Source organism: Sander lucioperca, chromosome 14, assembly GCF_008315115.2.
Source record: "Sander lucioperca isolate FBNREF2018 chromosome 14, SLUC_FBN_1.2, whole genome shotgun sequence".
NCBI lineage: Eukaryota > Metazoa > Chordata > Actinopteri > Perciformes > Percidae > Sander > Sander lucioperca.
Window position 1 is genome coordinate 9,204,500 of NC_050186.1, and position 16,683 is coordinate 9,221,182.

At 41.2% G+C, this 16,683-nt stretch overlaps 1 protein-coding gene across 2 annotated transcripts; it reads left to right on the forward strand.

The window, feature by feature from the left end:
- Positions 1–12,354: 12,354 nt before the first annotated feature.
- On the forward strand, positions 12,355–14,925 carry LOC116041793 (tripartite motif-containing protein 16-like). Of its 2 annotated transcripts, none has more exons than XM_035991831.1 (2): positions 12,355–14,363; positions 14,718–14,925. In XM_035991831.1, the coding sequence occupies exon 1, from the start codon at positions 12,577–12,579 to the stop codon at positions 14,260–14,262; it is 1,686 nt and encodes a 561-aa protein (XP_035847724.1). In that variant the 5' UTR covers positions 12,355–12,576; the 3' UTR covers positions 14,263–14,363; positions 14,718–14,925. The 2 variants fall into 2 exon arrangements, with proteins under 2 accessions (XP_035847724.1, XP_035847723.1); XM_035991830.1 differs by having other exon boundaries at positions 12,355–14,351; positions 14,627–14,925.
- The last annotated feature ends 1,758 nt before the right edge of the window (positions 14,926–16,683 follow it).

The following is a 16,683-nucleotide window of genomic DNA, read 5'->3' on the forward strand; positions in this document are numbered from 1 at the left end:
TGTTAGCCAAAATAAAATCAAGCATAACTTTAAGCATGACTAGTCTCAGAATTAAAAAGGCTATGTTAACTGAATATGCTGGCGTGTGGAGCTTGTGACTATTGTGCAAGCGCGCAGCTGAGAAGGCAGTGTCGCTGTCAAATCCATCCCTGGGAAAAGTAACATGCTGAATTGAAAATGGAACTAAGTTTCGTTACCAAATTTTCAGAAGTAGCACGTTACGCTACTTTTTACCCGGAAAAAAAGTAGTTGCACACAAAACTGCTTACCGTGGTGAAGTTAGTTTGATGTTGGATATTCGACAGATATTCGGATATAGAGTGCGGATCGGGCCGCATTTTTCTGTCAGAGCCCGGCCCGCGTCCAACAGATATTTATGTCTGAGCCCGACAGTTAAAATCTCATTTTTTTCCTCATACTAATGACACATGTATGTTTGTTTGTGTGGAAAGCTTTTATGAAGCAGCTGTAGGAAGGCATTCAGAAATGTCAACAGATGAGGTCATCGGCTCACACGGGGGAACAAGAGCACGTTACCACAGGCGCACATCTACATAATAAGCTTTTTTAAATTTAAAATGTTCAATGCCTTATCGCGCTGATGTGACTGAGCCCGACCCGGATACCAACATAATTACAATAACATTCTAAATATCTGTCCGAACCTGGCTCGGTTCGGGTATCCATCCTTCATTTCCAGTTCTTCAGCAGTTCCTGCTGTGCTTTCACTCAGTCTTGGCAGAAAACAATACGACACCCATTTGCTCCTAACTTCATTTATTTCCAGTAGCTTGTATATCAGATGTTCTAAACACCCCAGGCCAATGCAGAGCTGTTCTGCTATGTAGTAATTATCAGACACACCTCAATAAAATATATTTTTTACCAACTATTTTATTCAGTTGTCAAAAGAATCCCATTAATTTCCTATTGAAAACGGCTTTTTGCTCAATAACTTCTATTGTATGAGACCCAAACACCCCAGACCAATGCAGACCTGTTCTGCAACGTGGTATAAATAAGACACACCTCACTATGAATTAATATTTTGCACCAGACAGCACCGATTAAATATTAAAAACACGTATTAAAGATTTGAGTTGGATTTTACAAGGTGTTTATGGAACAAGTATCACTAAGTACAAGGGCAAATAACAGCTGGATTTAATCTTGTGAAAAAGTGTGCGTGAGGCATATCAATACTTGAAAATATTACAAGTAATCGTTTTTCGCATTTACTTTCTGCAGTCTGACTTCAGTTCACCACCTCACCATCTGCGTCGCCAATTCCTATTTTGTCTCCAAAATGTGCGTACGCATGGGTCAGAGTTTGCGTGGAGGACCGCACGTTCTCCCGTCCTTTGTTTTTTATAAACCACAACCTTTGCGTGGGAAGCGGCGTACGCACATTTTCAGCCCCGTTTTGTGCGTACGCCACTTTATAAATGAGACCCCAAGACAAGGTAGGTGGCGAAAAAGGTGAGTATTTATTAGAGATGGTCCGATACCAGTTTTTGCTTCCTGATACCAATTCCGATACCTGAACTTGCGTATCGGCCGATACCGAGTACCGTGAGTACTGATACCAGTGTGTCATATATTTTATTATGTTTTAACAGCTGTATACTACTATCTCTGTATGGATGATATGATGTATAACAGCTGTATACTACTATCTCTGTATGGATGATATGATGTATAACAGCTGTATACTACTATCTCTGTATGGATGATATGATGTATAACAGCTGTATACTACTATCTCTGTATGATGATATGATGTATAACAGCTGTATACTACTATCTCTGTATGATGATATGATGTATAACAGCTGTATACTACTATCTCTGTATGATGATATGATGTATAACAGCTGTATACTACTATCTCTGTATGATGATATGATGTATAACAGCTGTATACTACTATCTCTGTATGATGATATGATGTATAACAGCTGTATACTACTATCTCTGTATGATGATATGATGTATAACAGCTGTATACTACTATCCCTGTATAGATGATATGATGTATAACAGCTGTATACTACTATCCCTGTATGGATGTGATATTATTTCTATCTTTGTTGTCGGTCTGGCTCAGGTTAACGCCCCAGAACTTTCTTTAAGTCTCCAGTTTGACAGTCAGTTATAACGGAAAAAGAACATAAATAAACTACTTTAACGTAGATTTTCTTTAGGGCTTTATTACGTGGTATCAGATCGGTGCATAAACTCCAGTACTTTCCGATACCGATACCAGCGTTTTAGGCAGTATCGGAGCCAGTATTGGAACATCTCTAGTATTTATTGAAGAACACAGGTAATGCCAAACGTGGACACAGGTGAGTCCTGGTGATGGGGTGAGTGGGTTGGAAGGGGAGAGCTGGGAAACAGGAATCTTGGTGGTCCGATATGGTTGGAGGTTCAGGTTGCCAGGCAGAGGTGGAGAGAATTTCCCAGGTGAAACTGCAGACAAAGCAACAGGAATCAGTTTAGCAACAAACAAAAGCAACAGAGCAGCAACACTAACTATCAAAAGGATTAAGCTGACATGCAAGCACAACATACTGGTTAGGCTAACAATCCGGCAGGGAATGGATGTCAGACTCAAGGAGGAGGGTTCATGACAATTACTCTGCGCAGGGAGTAACTAAGTAAAGTAATGCATTACATTTTTTAGAAGTAACGAGCAATATGTAATAAATTACTTTTTTGAGTAACTTCCCCAACGCTGTTGACATACCAGTTAAACTTAAGTGTCCTACCAAATGACAAAATCATGTACATGAATAAATCATTAATTACTTTTTCAATTCCACAGCTCCAGTGTGATAAATGTGACCGGTGGTTCCATACCCTGTGCTTGAAAATGGACAAGAAGAAGTTAGAGGAAGTCAAGAAAAGGCAACGGCTGTGTGTGTTATGCCGATGACAAGGTTGAGGAAAAAACTATTTCCATTAGAAAGTAATGGATTTTCTTTCTTTTCAAATATAAGCAAGCAATGTGGGGGTAAAGTAGTTTGACAGGCTTGGGCTTGCCTTTGGCCTTTCGTTTGGCTTGGCATTGCCTTTGGCCTGGATTGTCTTAGTTTTGGTTTGTTTGTGTTTGGGTTCGGTTTCTTTTAGTTTGAACTGGTGGTGGCACTAAAGCATTCAATGTAGGGGCACATCATTTGCTGTCAGAGATTGGGACATTGTGGCTTGTCCAAGTGCCAGCATGTCAATTCATTGCTGTTTGATGGCTTCGCCGCCATATTTTATAGCCTCTCATGGGCAAATAAACTTGGTATTGAACAATCTGACAAATAACTTTTGTGTGGCTTGGTCTAAAGATCATCTGTGTCAGGTTTTGTTTTTTATTACAGGAAGGTCTGAAGCAAAAATATAGGTAAGTTAGGTCATGACCGAAAGAACGAGATCCAGGGTACAAGCGGCCGAAATGGGTTTCCTCAGGAGGGTGGCTGGCGTCTCCCTTAGAGATAGGGTGAGAAGCTCGGAGTAGAGCCGCTGCTCCTTCGCATCGAAAGGAGCCAGTTGAGGTGGTTCGGGCATCTGGTAAGGATGCCCCCTGGGCGCCTCCCTAGGGAGGTGGTCTAGGCACGTCCAGCTGGGAGGAGGCCTCGGGGAAGACCCAGGACTAGGTGGAGGGATTATATCTCCAACCTGGCCTGGGAACGCCTCGGGATCCCCCAGTCGGAGCTGGTTAATGTGGCTCGGGAAAGGGAAGTTTGGGGTCCCCTGCTGGAGCTGCTACCCCCGCGACCCGTTACCGGATAAGTGGAAGAAGATGGATGGATGGATGGACATTGGGTAAGTTAACATAATTAAATGGTCAATGAAAAACAGAGCAACAAAATGCTGAATGAAACAATGCTTTGTTGTCCTTAGAAATTCTGCTGATGCCCCTGGTGGAAGGTATAAAGCAAAAATCAGTTTTCTGGAATCTGGAAGAAGGGTGTTATTTAAAAAGTGTAAATGAAATACAGGGTTCCTATGCAGTCTTGAAAAATATGGAAAAGTATGGAATTTGATTTTAGCGTTTTCCATGTCTGGAAAATTATCGAAAAAGGAAAATATGGTTTGGAAAAAGTTTCCCACACCTCCATATTCTGATTTGCTCCGCCATAGTTTCATCACACACCAAATATTTTTTGACACTGCTTACTGACAATAAGGCTACTTTCTTCGCATTGTGTTCTACTACTGATTTTATGTAGTTAGTTGATTTCGGTATTGGTCTTAATGATGACCAGCTCGATCAATTTCTAACTGGAATGCTTTAGATTAGGCCTACCTTGTGTGTGCTTAAAGGTCCCATGGCATGAAAATGTCCCTTTATGAGGTTTTTTAACATTAATATGAGTTCCCCCAGCCTGCCTATGGTCCCCCAGTGGCTAGAAATGGTGATAGGTGTAAACTGAGCCCTGGGTATCCTGCTCTGTCTTTGAGAAAATGAAAGCTCAGATGGGCCGATCTGGAATCTTCCCTTTATGACGTCATAAGGGGAAAGACTTCAGATACAGTATTAGGGGACCACTAAGGTCTATATAAAGAGACTTCAGATGTTGGATGTTAAAAAAGTGTGCGCCAATGTCCACGGCGTTAAAAATAATTGAGTATGGAAAAACTATGGAATTTTGAAATGAGAAATGTGTAGGAACCCTGGAAATATTAGGTGCAAAAAAATACCATTCATTAATTAAATAACCAAAAATTACCCATATACCAGAAAGGTTCTGCATTGGTCTGTGGTGTTTGAGTCCCATAACATGGAAGCCATTGAACAAAAAGCCGTTTTCCATATGAAAGGAATGGGATTCTTTTAAAAATTTAAATAAAATAGGAGGTGCAAAATATTAATTCATAGTGAGGTGTGTCGTATTTATACCACGTTGCAGAACAGCTCTGCATTGGTCTGGGGTGTTTGGGTCTCATACAATAGAAGTTATTGAGCAAAAAGCTGTTTTCAATAGGAAATTAATGGGATTCTTTCGACAACTCAATTCTTTCAAAAACTGAATAAAATAGTTGGTAAAAAATATTATATTGGTAACACTTTACTTAAGGTATCGACATAATCGTGACATGACACTGTCATGAACGTGTCATAAACGTTATAAACAAGTCATAAACGTTTATGACTTCTGTCATTAAGTGTCATTCGGTTTTTGTCATGACAAGTTGACATTGTTTGGGTTGTCTTGATTATGACAACTTGACATTAATCAAAGTGACATTACCAGAAGTTGTCTTGGTCATGATAAGTAATGTCACTTTGATTAATGTCAAGTTGTCATAATCAAGACAACCCAAACGATGTCAACTTGTCATGACAAAAACCGAATGACACTTAATGACAGAAGTCATAAATGTTTATGACTTGTTTATAACATTTATGACACGTTCATGACAGTGTCATGTCATAGTTATTACAGTGTCATGTCACGATTATGTCGCTACCTTCAAGTAAAGTGTTACCACTGCATTGGCCTGGGGTGTTTAGAACATCTGATATACAAACTATTGGAAATAAATGAAGTTCAGAACGTTATTGACGGTCCCTAGGTAAAAACCAAGCAGTTAGGAGCAAATGGGTGTCGTACTGTTTTCTGCCAAGACTGAGTGAAAGCACAGCAGGAACTGCTGAAGAACTCGAAAAGAATATCCGAATATCTGTCGAATATCCAACATGAAACTAACTTCACCATGGTACACTGCTTGAATTTTACTTAAGTAGAACTCATTTTATCCAGATGGTAAAAATCTGTAAATGCATCCGTCTCAAAGATAATAGGCCTATTAAATATAAATGTAGGCATTAATTAAGTGATGAAATTTCCATTTCTGGCGCTGGTTAACATGTTTTCAGGCTGATAGAAAGCTTTTATAATAAACATGCAGTGTGCACACAGAAACAAATGCTTTACACCTCAACTCCAGTTGACGACAGGTCAGCACGACAAGTTTGTGCTAAAACTTCCATTTTTGAAACAAAGTGGATTTAATTTCGGTGCTGGGAGCACCGTGGATCCTCTGAAACCACTCGCCAGTGTTTTCATATCTGAAGGAGAAGGAAACAACGTTTTTCTTCTCAAGTCGACTCTAGCTCCCTTCCTTCTGCTCTTTTTGGAAGGAAAGCTTCCTCTGATCTGCTGACGAGCAGACATGGACCCCCGTTTCTTTCGTGGAAACCTACGGACAAACGGACTGAACACACAGTAAGAAGGCTTACGTCTGGGCAGAGATAAATAGTGTGTTTTATTAATGAGTAATTTGCTATTGCTGCTACTTTGTGTTACCATTAATGTGATCTGATTAATACAGCGCTACTGCTGCGCGTGTAATGTATTAATCTAGGATTGTGACCGCTGAGTCAAATCTATTCTGTGAATGTACTCTGATCACGGTGCATTGTTGATATGTTGTGTTGAATATGTAGCTAGCTTGTTCAGGCTGTAAATGCTACTTTCTGCTTCTCCCACTGCTGAGGAGTTTTAGGTACTGTTAGATCCAAGTATATATATATATGTATTTATATATATATATATATCTTTCTTTCCTACTTCTCTAACCTTTCTCTCACACACACATATATGAACACATAGCTAGTTACATACACGTGCTAAGGTGAACAGCTGGCCAACAGCTAGTCACGTAGCTAGCTACAGAACGCACACTGCTTAACAACTGCGCTCCTCAGGGTGTCCCTTTTGTGTCAACCATACGGTAGCCTGAATGAGCTAACGGCTAATCTTGGGCCTAGCCTAGCAATACCGCCCTCTTGGGGTGAAACAGTTTTGTGCAGCTCACAAGAGTAGCCATTTTTGTAGTCTTTGGCTGGACTACACCTCGTCACCCCTACTCTTTCACACTCACTCTCTCTCTCACACACACACACACACACACACACACACACACACAGAGGGTCTCCCCACATGCTGGTTTGTTTTTGCTTTGTTTTGTTGTACTTAAAATAAACGTATATTGGTTTTAATTGATCAAAGGATTATTGATTGGCCATTGATAATTTTGAAGTTAATAAATTCTACTATACTTTAATTAGCAGTTGTTTGTGATTATTTGTATATTATTGTATTAATTGCTGGTTAAACACAGGTCAGTGCTCGGATTTCACCCTTCCACTGACAAATGAGACTATTCCACAGTTCAATATTGGCCCCTGAAGTTTCAGGGTGGTGCCCCGTTTTGATTGTTTGTTGATTTGATAAAGTTATTAATAACCATATTCATAACTTTATTAATATTGATAAACATCTTTGATAATATGCCAATAATTGAATCTGTACACCTACGAGTACCCAACATTGAGGATGACTCATTTTCCCTCCTACACCTGAAGAGAGACAGAAACCGTTTCTATAAGTCCTATAACATAGGTAGAAACTGTCTGATGTTTCTTTCTATAAGTCCTATAACATAGGTAGAAACTGTCTGATGTTTCTGGTTCTATAAGTCCTATAACATAGGTAGAAACTGTCTGATGGTTCTGGTTCTATAAGTCCTATAACATAGGTAGAAACTGTCTGATGTTTCTGTTTCTATAAGTCCTATAACATAGGTAGAAACTGTCTGATGTTTCTTTCTATAAGTCCTATAACATAGGTAGAAACTGTCTGATGTTTCTGGTTCTATAAGTCCTATAACATAGGTAGAAACTGTCTGATGGTTCTGGTTCTATAAGTCCTATAACATAGGTAAGGTTGCTGCGGGGAAATGAAACAAAGTTGAAGTTATTTTAAAACCTTCAAAGATTTGGCTCTTTAACTCTCATTTAGTCTTCATGTTTGTTGCTGAGAGCTGATTGTTCAGATCACAATTTTTTGACAGAGATCAGCTGTCAATCAATCATTCTGGGCGGTACTTTGACATCTTGTCATTAGTTGTTGTGTAAATGTTGAGTTTCTTTAGGCGGCGCTCCTTCCTGTGTCTGTTTTGAAACCTGAAAACTTCTCTGAGCTCTAAATGTTTGATGAATATTTGTATTGATGTATTTGTACGAGGCCTTAGAAATATCTGTGAATTAGAACAAAACGGGTCTTTTTTAGTATGCCAAAATAATAATAAAAGGATCGGAAAAAAAGGAAAAGAAGTGTTTGGTCATTGATTAAAATCCAGTTCTTTATTTCGGGGTGGATGCATCAAATCCTTTTCAAGTGGGGAATCTGCACAAAAAATAGATACGACTTAAAAATAACTGAGGCAATTTTCCTGCTGAAACACCACAAAGTACAGTGTTCATATTTAGAGTCAGTCAGTCTCTGTCCTTTCAACTTTCCTCACTAAAACTGCTCCGTCACAGAGAAATGAGCAGACTTCTCAGTAATGTGTGTGAGATTGTTTCAATAGAGAAACGTGCATCAGTCGCTGCAGTAAAAAGTAAGTAGCACTTTATTTACAGAGTATTTTTAAAAACACATTTACAAAGTTCTTTTCACACACATGCACAATACATATGAAGATATAAACATAAATTACAAAATACAAGTTCATGTAAAATACTGCATGACGGGGGTGTAGCCGTTTACACGAAGGCTAGTGTAAAAAGTGCAGAAGATCAGTAATTTATCAGCAAACGAGTGCTGGGTCATCTGGAGAAACACACCTGAGGGAGACGTGCAGAGAGATTGCACAGTGTCGTTTCCCAGCACAGAAGGAAAAGGAGGAAGTTAAGTAACACTGCGAGACGTAAACACACGTGATCCTTCGACATGTAACAGCCTGCAGAGGGAAGTTCATATACGGTCGGACAGGTGTGTCTGCAGTTTCACAGCTGTGCTGGGAGGGTTTGATCTGCAGAGACAGACACACAGAGACAGACAGAGACATAACGTCGGTCAGAGACACACAGAATCTAATGTCTTGACAGAAATTGAATAGATACTTGGGTTAAAATTACAGATGGACCCAATGTCTCTTATTCTTGGTCTCCCTGCTAGATATGTAGTGTTAAAAACCAGAGACTCTTCTGTATTCTTACATATGCAGCTAGGAAGAATATATTATTGCAGTGGATTAGTGACAAACAGCCAACTGTTAAGGGCTGGCATGAAGTGCTGTTTGATTTAGTACCTCTGGAATACCTGACATGTGGGATACATTCCAAATCAAACCAATTTTATAAAGTTTGGGAACCTTATCTGAATTATTTGGACCCCATTGTCGCTGACATTATGTTACGGGGATTTTCTGAAAGGTCATAAGAGAGAGTACTTTGCTGTGTATGTTTTCTTTCCTCTTCATTAATTTTTATTGTATGTGTGTAACTGAGCCCATGTTGTATTTTGGTGTTGTGTTTTTGGATGTGTGTTTGTTCCTCAGATCCTGAACAGGACTTCCCGCTGCAGCTGAAGAGACCTCGCATTCCTGCTGACGAGACGCCTCACACACACGCTCCGCTCCTGCAGCAGACCGCACACACACACACACACACAAACACACACACAGCCCCGCTTGCACCTGTCCCAGCCGCACACCGTCTCCCACCTGACGCACACACACCTGTCCCAGGCCAGCCCCGCCTCCTTTGAAGTAGTGACATTTGGCTGCTGTGGCCCCTGTTTATGTTTACTGGTATTCTTAGTTAGGGCACACTTAAGAGCCATAAGATCCAGCTTAGTAGGTGAAGTATAGGCTATACAGTGAAGGGAAATGTTACCTTTCAGTAGTTGACTATGATATTTCTGGATTCATGTTAGCCTGCTGTTACATTAATGTTTATGTTGCACTCACTCTAACTCTATGTTTCTGTGTGCCACTGCCAAGATTCAATGTTACCTTGTACCTGTAATGTTAGTATGATTTTAGTGAGGTAAGATGTTTTACTTCTTATTTTAAAGCATCTTATAATGAAAAGCACTCTATCAATAATCCCTGAAACTGGCTGATATAGAGGATTTATGATGCTTTTGTGTGCAGCAGCCATCTCTCCTGCAGCCAGTCAGTTGATAATGTGGAATGATTAAAGGTTCAATATGTAATATATTTACTGTAATAAATCCAAAATGACCCCAATGTGTCATCAGATATTAAGGAAACATGCTAAGTTGAAATACTATCTTTTCTGACAACAATGCTAATGCCAGTATTTTCTCCTTTTGAAATTTCCGTTCCGTGACAGAATGTCTGTTTGTGTTTTGGCCTGTGTGTTGGTATCAACTGCCCAGTTTGACAGCCAGGCAGGGTTGCCAGATATACCTGTAAACACGTAAACCCAGCACGCTACTGCTGTGTTCAAGCAATGAAAAAACAAACTAGAGTTTGGTTCACATGAACTGCTGCTGTGCAGACTAGAGTTAGACTTTAGCACATGTAGCTCCAGTTGTGTCGTTTAGCAATGGAAAACAACTGTAATGTGTAAAGTAACTAGTAACTAAAGCTGGCAGATGAATGTAGTGGAGTAGAAAGTACAATATTTCTCTCTGAAATGTAGCGGAGTAGAAGTAGAAAGTGGCATGTAAAGAAAAGACTCAAGTAAGGTACAGGAACCTCAACATTTGGACTGAAGTACAGTACTGGAGTAAATGTACTTAGTTACATTCCACCACTGCTACCTTCCACACATTTATCACCTTTGTGTGGGAAGCGAGGCGATGAAATTTACTCGAGACAAAGGAGAAACCCTGAGCCAGACTGTGAAACATTTCAGAGTGTTTTTGATGTTTCTGAGCCGTTGTTTTAGGGATTACAGCGTCTGTCGCTCAGTTGGTGCTGAATGAGTTTTGCCTACTGCATTCAGGACTCCTTTTGTTGGTATGAACTTTGTTGTTCTCTGAGTCACGACAGAATGATCTGACCAAGCATGGACCCAGCAGAGAGGCGTCTCTTCTTGGAGAAAGTGGTCCAGTTTGACCAGACTGTGGCAAAATTGGTTAACTCCAAACCTAACCAGTATTCTCCAATCCTGGAGAGGATCGCCATACAGCAGCAGTGGTTCAAGGAGAGACCTTGGGTGAGTCATTTTGTTCCCCACCTGGATGAAATCAAGAAGAAGCTAGAGTGTTTTCTACAAACTAATCTCAATGACTCACCCACCAGCCTGCCTGTTTCTCAGCCTGCTAACACCTTGTCTACAGGTTCATTGTTTGTCACCCAGCCTGCCCCTTTGCATGCTTCTCTGAGTCGAGAAACTTCTCAACCTGGAGGAGAGCCAAAGACTTTGTAGACTTTGTTCGGATATTTTGCTATGTGGGCTAGACAGACCTGAGGAAGCCAAAGTAGCCAGCCTCCGAGCTACAAGTCAAAGGTCCAGTACATCAACTAGCAGCTGCTCTGAACTCCTCTCTGTCGGCCCTAATGCAATCTGGTCAGCGTACGACCCCAACCACCAGCAGTCCTTTGAGGGTACCCGCCTGGCTATTTTTTCTGGGACCCGTGGAGGCCGTAGACGGGGAAAACGATGACATGGCTCCCGTCGCCTTGCCCCGCTTCAACCTCTCTTCACCCCAGAGTCCTCGCTGTCCAGCGGCCCCGAGCCCGTGCTGTCCAATGGCCCCGAGCCTGTGCTGTCCAGCGAGCCAGAGCCCAAGTTGTCCAATGTTCCCGAGCTGACCAGTGTTCCTGAGCCTGAGCTGACCAGTGTTCCAGAGCTTTCCAGTGTTCCAGAGCTGTCCAGTGTTCCAGAGCCTCATCTGACCAATGTTCCAGAGCCTCAGCTGACCAGTGTTCCAGAGCCTCAGGTGACCAGTGTTCCAGAGCCTCAGCTGACCAGTGTTCCAGAGCTGACCAGTGTTCCAGAACTGACCAGTGTTTGTGACGTGCAGCCATCCCAAACCCCAGCTGATGTCCAGCTGTCCAGAGTCTTCAATGACCACTCTCTCAGAGACTTTGCCGTTCCCCGGCACCCCAGAGACTTTGCTGTTCCCCGGCGCCCCAGTGGCTTTGCCGTTCCCCCACGTTAACACATGTAGCTCCAGCCGAGCTGAGAAATGTCTCTATTTCTTTACGTCATACTCACTGACTACACGTAGAAAGATATCTCTGGTCATTTAAAAACACTATATTACTATAATAGTTTCCATATTTTAAGAAACTAGGCTATAGAGCCGACTGAAGGCAGCTGCTGACTGCCTGTCTGCCGCCGACTGCTGTCGCGTGTGGATGACGTAACGCACGTAATCTTACAGGAGACAGAACATCACCACACCCTGGTGGCTGTTGTTACCATGGTACCACGTTAGTCAACCAAGCCAACTTTCCTAATGAATTACAGCAAAATCATAGCACCATTTCATTAAATATTAAAAACATAAAAGACATAAAGACCTTTTATGTATTGAATGATTATAATATTATGCAAATAACACAAAATGTGAACGGTTGCATTAGGACATATTTTTGACATAGCCTACTATGTATTGGGACATACTAAATCTTTTCCTGGCATACTAATGGTAGTATGGGCATTGCAACACAAAGCACTACTCTTTTAGGAATGAAGCTAAACTTGATAACTCCTCCCAAACACATGCTGTTTTTAGATCAGAGCTCAGACTAGTTTCACTTCTCAGGAAGTGAGACTCAGACAGTCGTTGTCACTGAGCGAGAGGTACAATGGCGCAGAAAGGAATTCAGCTGGACCGGGAAACTATTTCTTGTTCCATCTGTCTGGATCTACTGAAGGATCCGGTGACTATTCCCTGTGGACACAGCTACTGCATGAACTGTATTAAAAGCCACTGGGATGAAGAGGATTGTAAGTACAGCTACAGCTGTCCTCAGTGCAGGAAGACGTTCACAGCGAGGCCTGTCCTGCTGAAAAACACCATGTTAGCAAATTTATTGGAGGAGCTGAAGAAGACTGGACTCCAAGCTGCTCCTGCTGATCACTGCTATGCTGGAGCTGAAGATGTGGCCTGTGATGTCTGCACCGGGAGAAAACTCAAATCACACAAGTCCTGTCTTGTCTGTCTAGCTTCTTTCTGTGAGAAACACCTTCAACGTCATTATGAATCACCTCCATTAAAGAAACACAAGCTGGTGGAGCCGTCCAAGAAGCTGCAGGAGAACGTCTGCTCTCGTCATGATGAGGTGATGAAGATGTTCTGCCGTACTGATCAGCAGCTTATCTGTTATCTCTGCTCTGTGGAGGAACATAAAGGCCACGACACAGTCTCAGCTGCAGCAGAGAGAGCTGAGAGGCAGAGAGAGCTCGAGGGGAGTCGACAAAACATCCAGCAGAGAATCCAGGACAGAGAGAAAGACGTGAAGCTGCTTCAACAGCAGGCGGAGGCCATCAATCTCTCTGCTGATAAAGCAGTGGAGGACAGCGAGAAGATCTTCACTGAGCTGATCCGTCTCCTGGAGAAAAGAAGCTCTGATGTGAAGCAGCAGGTCAGATCCCAGCAGAAAAGAGAAGTGAGTCGAGTCAAAGAGCTTCAGGAGAAGCTGGAGCAGGAGATCACTGAGCTGAAGAGGAAAGACGCTGAGCTGAAGAAGCTCTCACACACAGAGGATCACAACCAGTTTCTACACAACTACCCCACACTGTCACCACTCAGCCAATCTACATCCAGCATCCATATCCGTCCTCTGAGCTGCTTTGAGGACGTGACAGTGGCCGTGTCAGAAGTTAGAGATAAACTACTGGACGTTCTGAGAGAGAAGTGGACAAACGTCTCACTGACAGGGACTGAAGTGGACGTTTTACTGCCACAACCAGAGCCAAAGACCAGAGCTGGATTCTTAAAATATTCACGTGAAATCACACTGGATCCAAACACAGCAAACACACGGCTGTTATTATCTGAGTGTAACAGAAAGGCAACTGTAATGAAAAAACAACAGTCTTATTCTAGTCACCCAGACAGATTTACTGACTGTTGGCAGGTCCTGAGTAGAGAGAGTATGACTGGACGTTGTTACTGGGAGGTGGAGAGGAGAGGAAGAGGAGTTGATGTAGCAGTTGCATACAAGAATATCAGCAGAGCAGGTGGGTCGGATGAATGTGGATTTGGACTACATGACAAATCTTGGGTGTTAGATTGTTACAACAACAGTTATACATTTTGGTCCAACAAAGTCCAAACTCCCGTCTCAGGTCCTGAGTCCTCCAGAGTAGGAGTGTACCTGGATCACAGTGCAGGTATTCTGTCCTTCTACAGCGTCTCTGAAACCATGACTCTCCTCCACAGAGTCCAGACCACATTCACTCAGCCCCTCTATGCTGGACTAAGGTTTCATCTTTGGGGCCTTTTCTCGACTAATGGAGACTCTGCTGAGTTTTGTAAACTGAAATAGACAGAAGTCATTTAAGGGTTAAATTATGTGTTTTAACTCTTCGACTTATTTTGTCTCCATGTTTGTTGCTGAGAGCTGATTGTTGTGACATTCTATTTTTTGTCAGTGTTTTCACGTTTTTGTTGCTTTTTCTTATTTTTTTCGACATTTATTTGCTTTTCTAAACGGTTTTGTAAATTAGTTTGACGGTTTTTTTTGCTTTTATCGATGTTTTAAACATGTATAGATGTTTTCTTTGCTTTTGTCGACATTTTGTCACTTTCTTATTCCATTCTGTTTTGTATCTAACTGTTCTCCAACTGTCTTCATCGTTCTGAAACCAGAACACAACAAATGTTGAAGATGACTCATTTCCCCTCCTGACACCTAAAGAGAGACAGAAGCTGTCTGATGTTTCTGTTTCTATAAGTCCTATAACATAGGTAGAAACTGTCTGATGTTTCTGGTTCTATAAGTCCCATAACATAGGTAGAAACTGTCTGATGGTTCTGGTTCTATAAGTCCTATAACATAGGTAGAAACTGTCTGATGTTTCTGTTTCTATAAGTCCTATAACATAGGTAGAAACTGTCTGATGGTTCTGGTTCTATAAGTCCTATAACATAGGTAGAAACTGTCTGATGTTTCTGGTTCTATAAGTCTCATAACATAGGTAGAAACTGTCTGATGTTTCTTTCTATAAGTCCTATAACATAGGTAGAAACTGTCTGATGTTTCTGGTTCTATAAGTCCTATAACATAGGTAGAAACTGTCTGATGTTTCTTTCTATAAGTCCTATAACATAGGTAGAAACTGTCTGATGTTTCTTTCTATAAGTCCTATAACATAGGTAGAAACTGTCTGATGTTTCTTTCTATAAGTCCTATAACATAGGTAGAAACTGTCTGATGTTTCTTTCTATAAGTCCTATAACATAGGTAGAAACTGTCTGATGGTTCTTTCTATAAATCCTATAACATAGGTAGGGTTGCTACATTGACTGACAAATTTGAAGTTATTTTAAAACCTTCAAAGATTCGGCTCTTTAACTCTCATTTAGTCTTCATGTTTGTTGCTGAGAGCTGATTGGTGTGGCCTTTCTTCACTGCACAGAGATCAGCTGTCAATCAAACATTCTGGGCGGTACTTTGACATCTTGTCATTAGTTGTTGTGTAAATGTTGAGTTTCTTTAGGCGGCGCTCCTTCCTGTGTCTGTTTTGAAACATGAAAACTTCTCTGAGCTCTAAATGTTTGATGAATATTTGTATTGATGTAAATGTACGAGGCCTTCAAAATTTCTGTGAATTACTACTTACTTTTTTAGTATGCCAAAATAATAATAAAAGGATCGGAAAAAAAAGGAAAAGAAGTGTTTGGTCATTGATTAAAATCCAGTTCTTTATTTTGGGGTGGATGCATCAAATCCTTTTCAAGTGGGGAATCTGCACAAAAAATTAGATAAGACTTAATAATAACTGAGGCACTTTTCCTCCTGAAACACCACAAAGTACAGTGTTCATGTTTAGAGTCAGTCAGTCTCTGTCCTTTCAACTTTCCTCACTAAAACTGCTCCGTCACAGAGAAATGAGCAGAGTTTTCTATCTCTTCTTCACAGCGTTTAAGTAGTGTGTTAGAGTATTACAATAGTGTATATTAGCACGTTTAAATAGTATGTTAAAATAATTTCAATTGTGTGTGTGAGAGCTTCTCAGTAATGTGTGTGAGAGCGTTTCAATAGAGAAACGTGCATCAGTCGCCGCAGTAAATAGTAAGTAACTTTTACACAGCATTACAGAGCATTTTTAAAAACACACAGTTACAAAGTTCTTCACACACACATGCACAATACATATGAAGAAATAAACATAAATTACAAAATACAAGTTGATGTAAAATACTGCATGAAGGGGGTGTAGCCGTTTACACGAAGGCTAGTGTAAAAAGTGGAGGATCAGTAATTTATCAGTAAAAGAAGGCATTTGTTTGACTAAAAACAGGCTGCGGTCCAGTGTAAACATGCTTAAAGGTGTCGTCAGGGTGGAGGATAAATACTGATAAATCATGGATATAAAGTATATATTTTTCTTTAATTATGTCTGTAAATGTACGACTCTTTCCCTGAAGTGGTAATGACTGTAAAACTCTGTTTTTATGTTCAGGAGACGAGTGCTGAGTCATCTGGAGAAACACACCTGAGGGAGACGTGCAGAGAGATTGCACAGTGTCGTTTCCCAGCACAGAAGGAAAAGGAGGAAGTTACGTAACGCTGCGAGACGTGAACACACGTGATCCTTCGACATGTAACAGCCTGCAGAGGGAAGTTCATATACGGTCGGACAGGTGTGTCTGCAGGTTCACAGCTGTGCTGGGAGGGTTTGACCTGCAGAGACAGAGACACACAAAGACACAGAGACATAACGTCGGTCAGAGACACACAGAA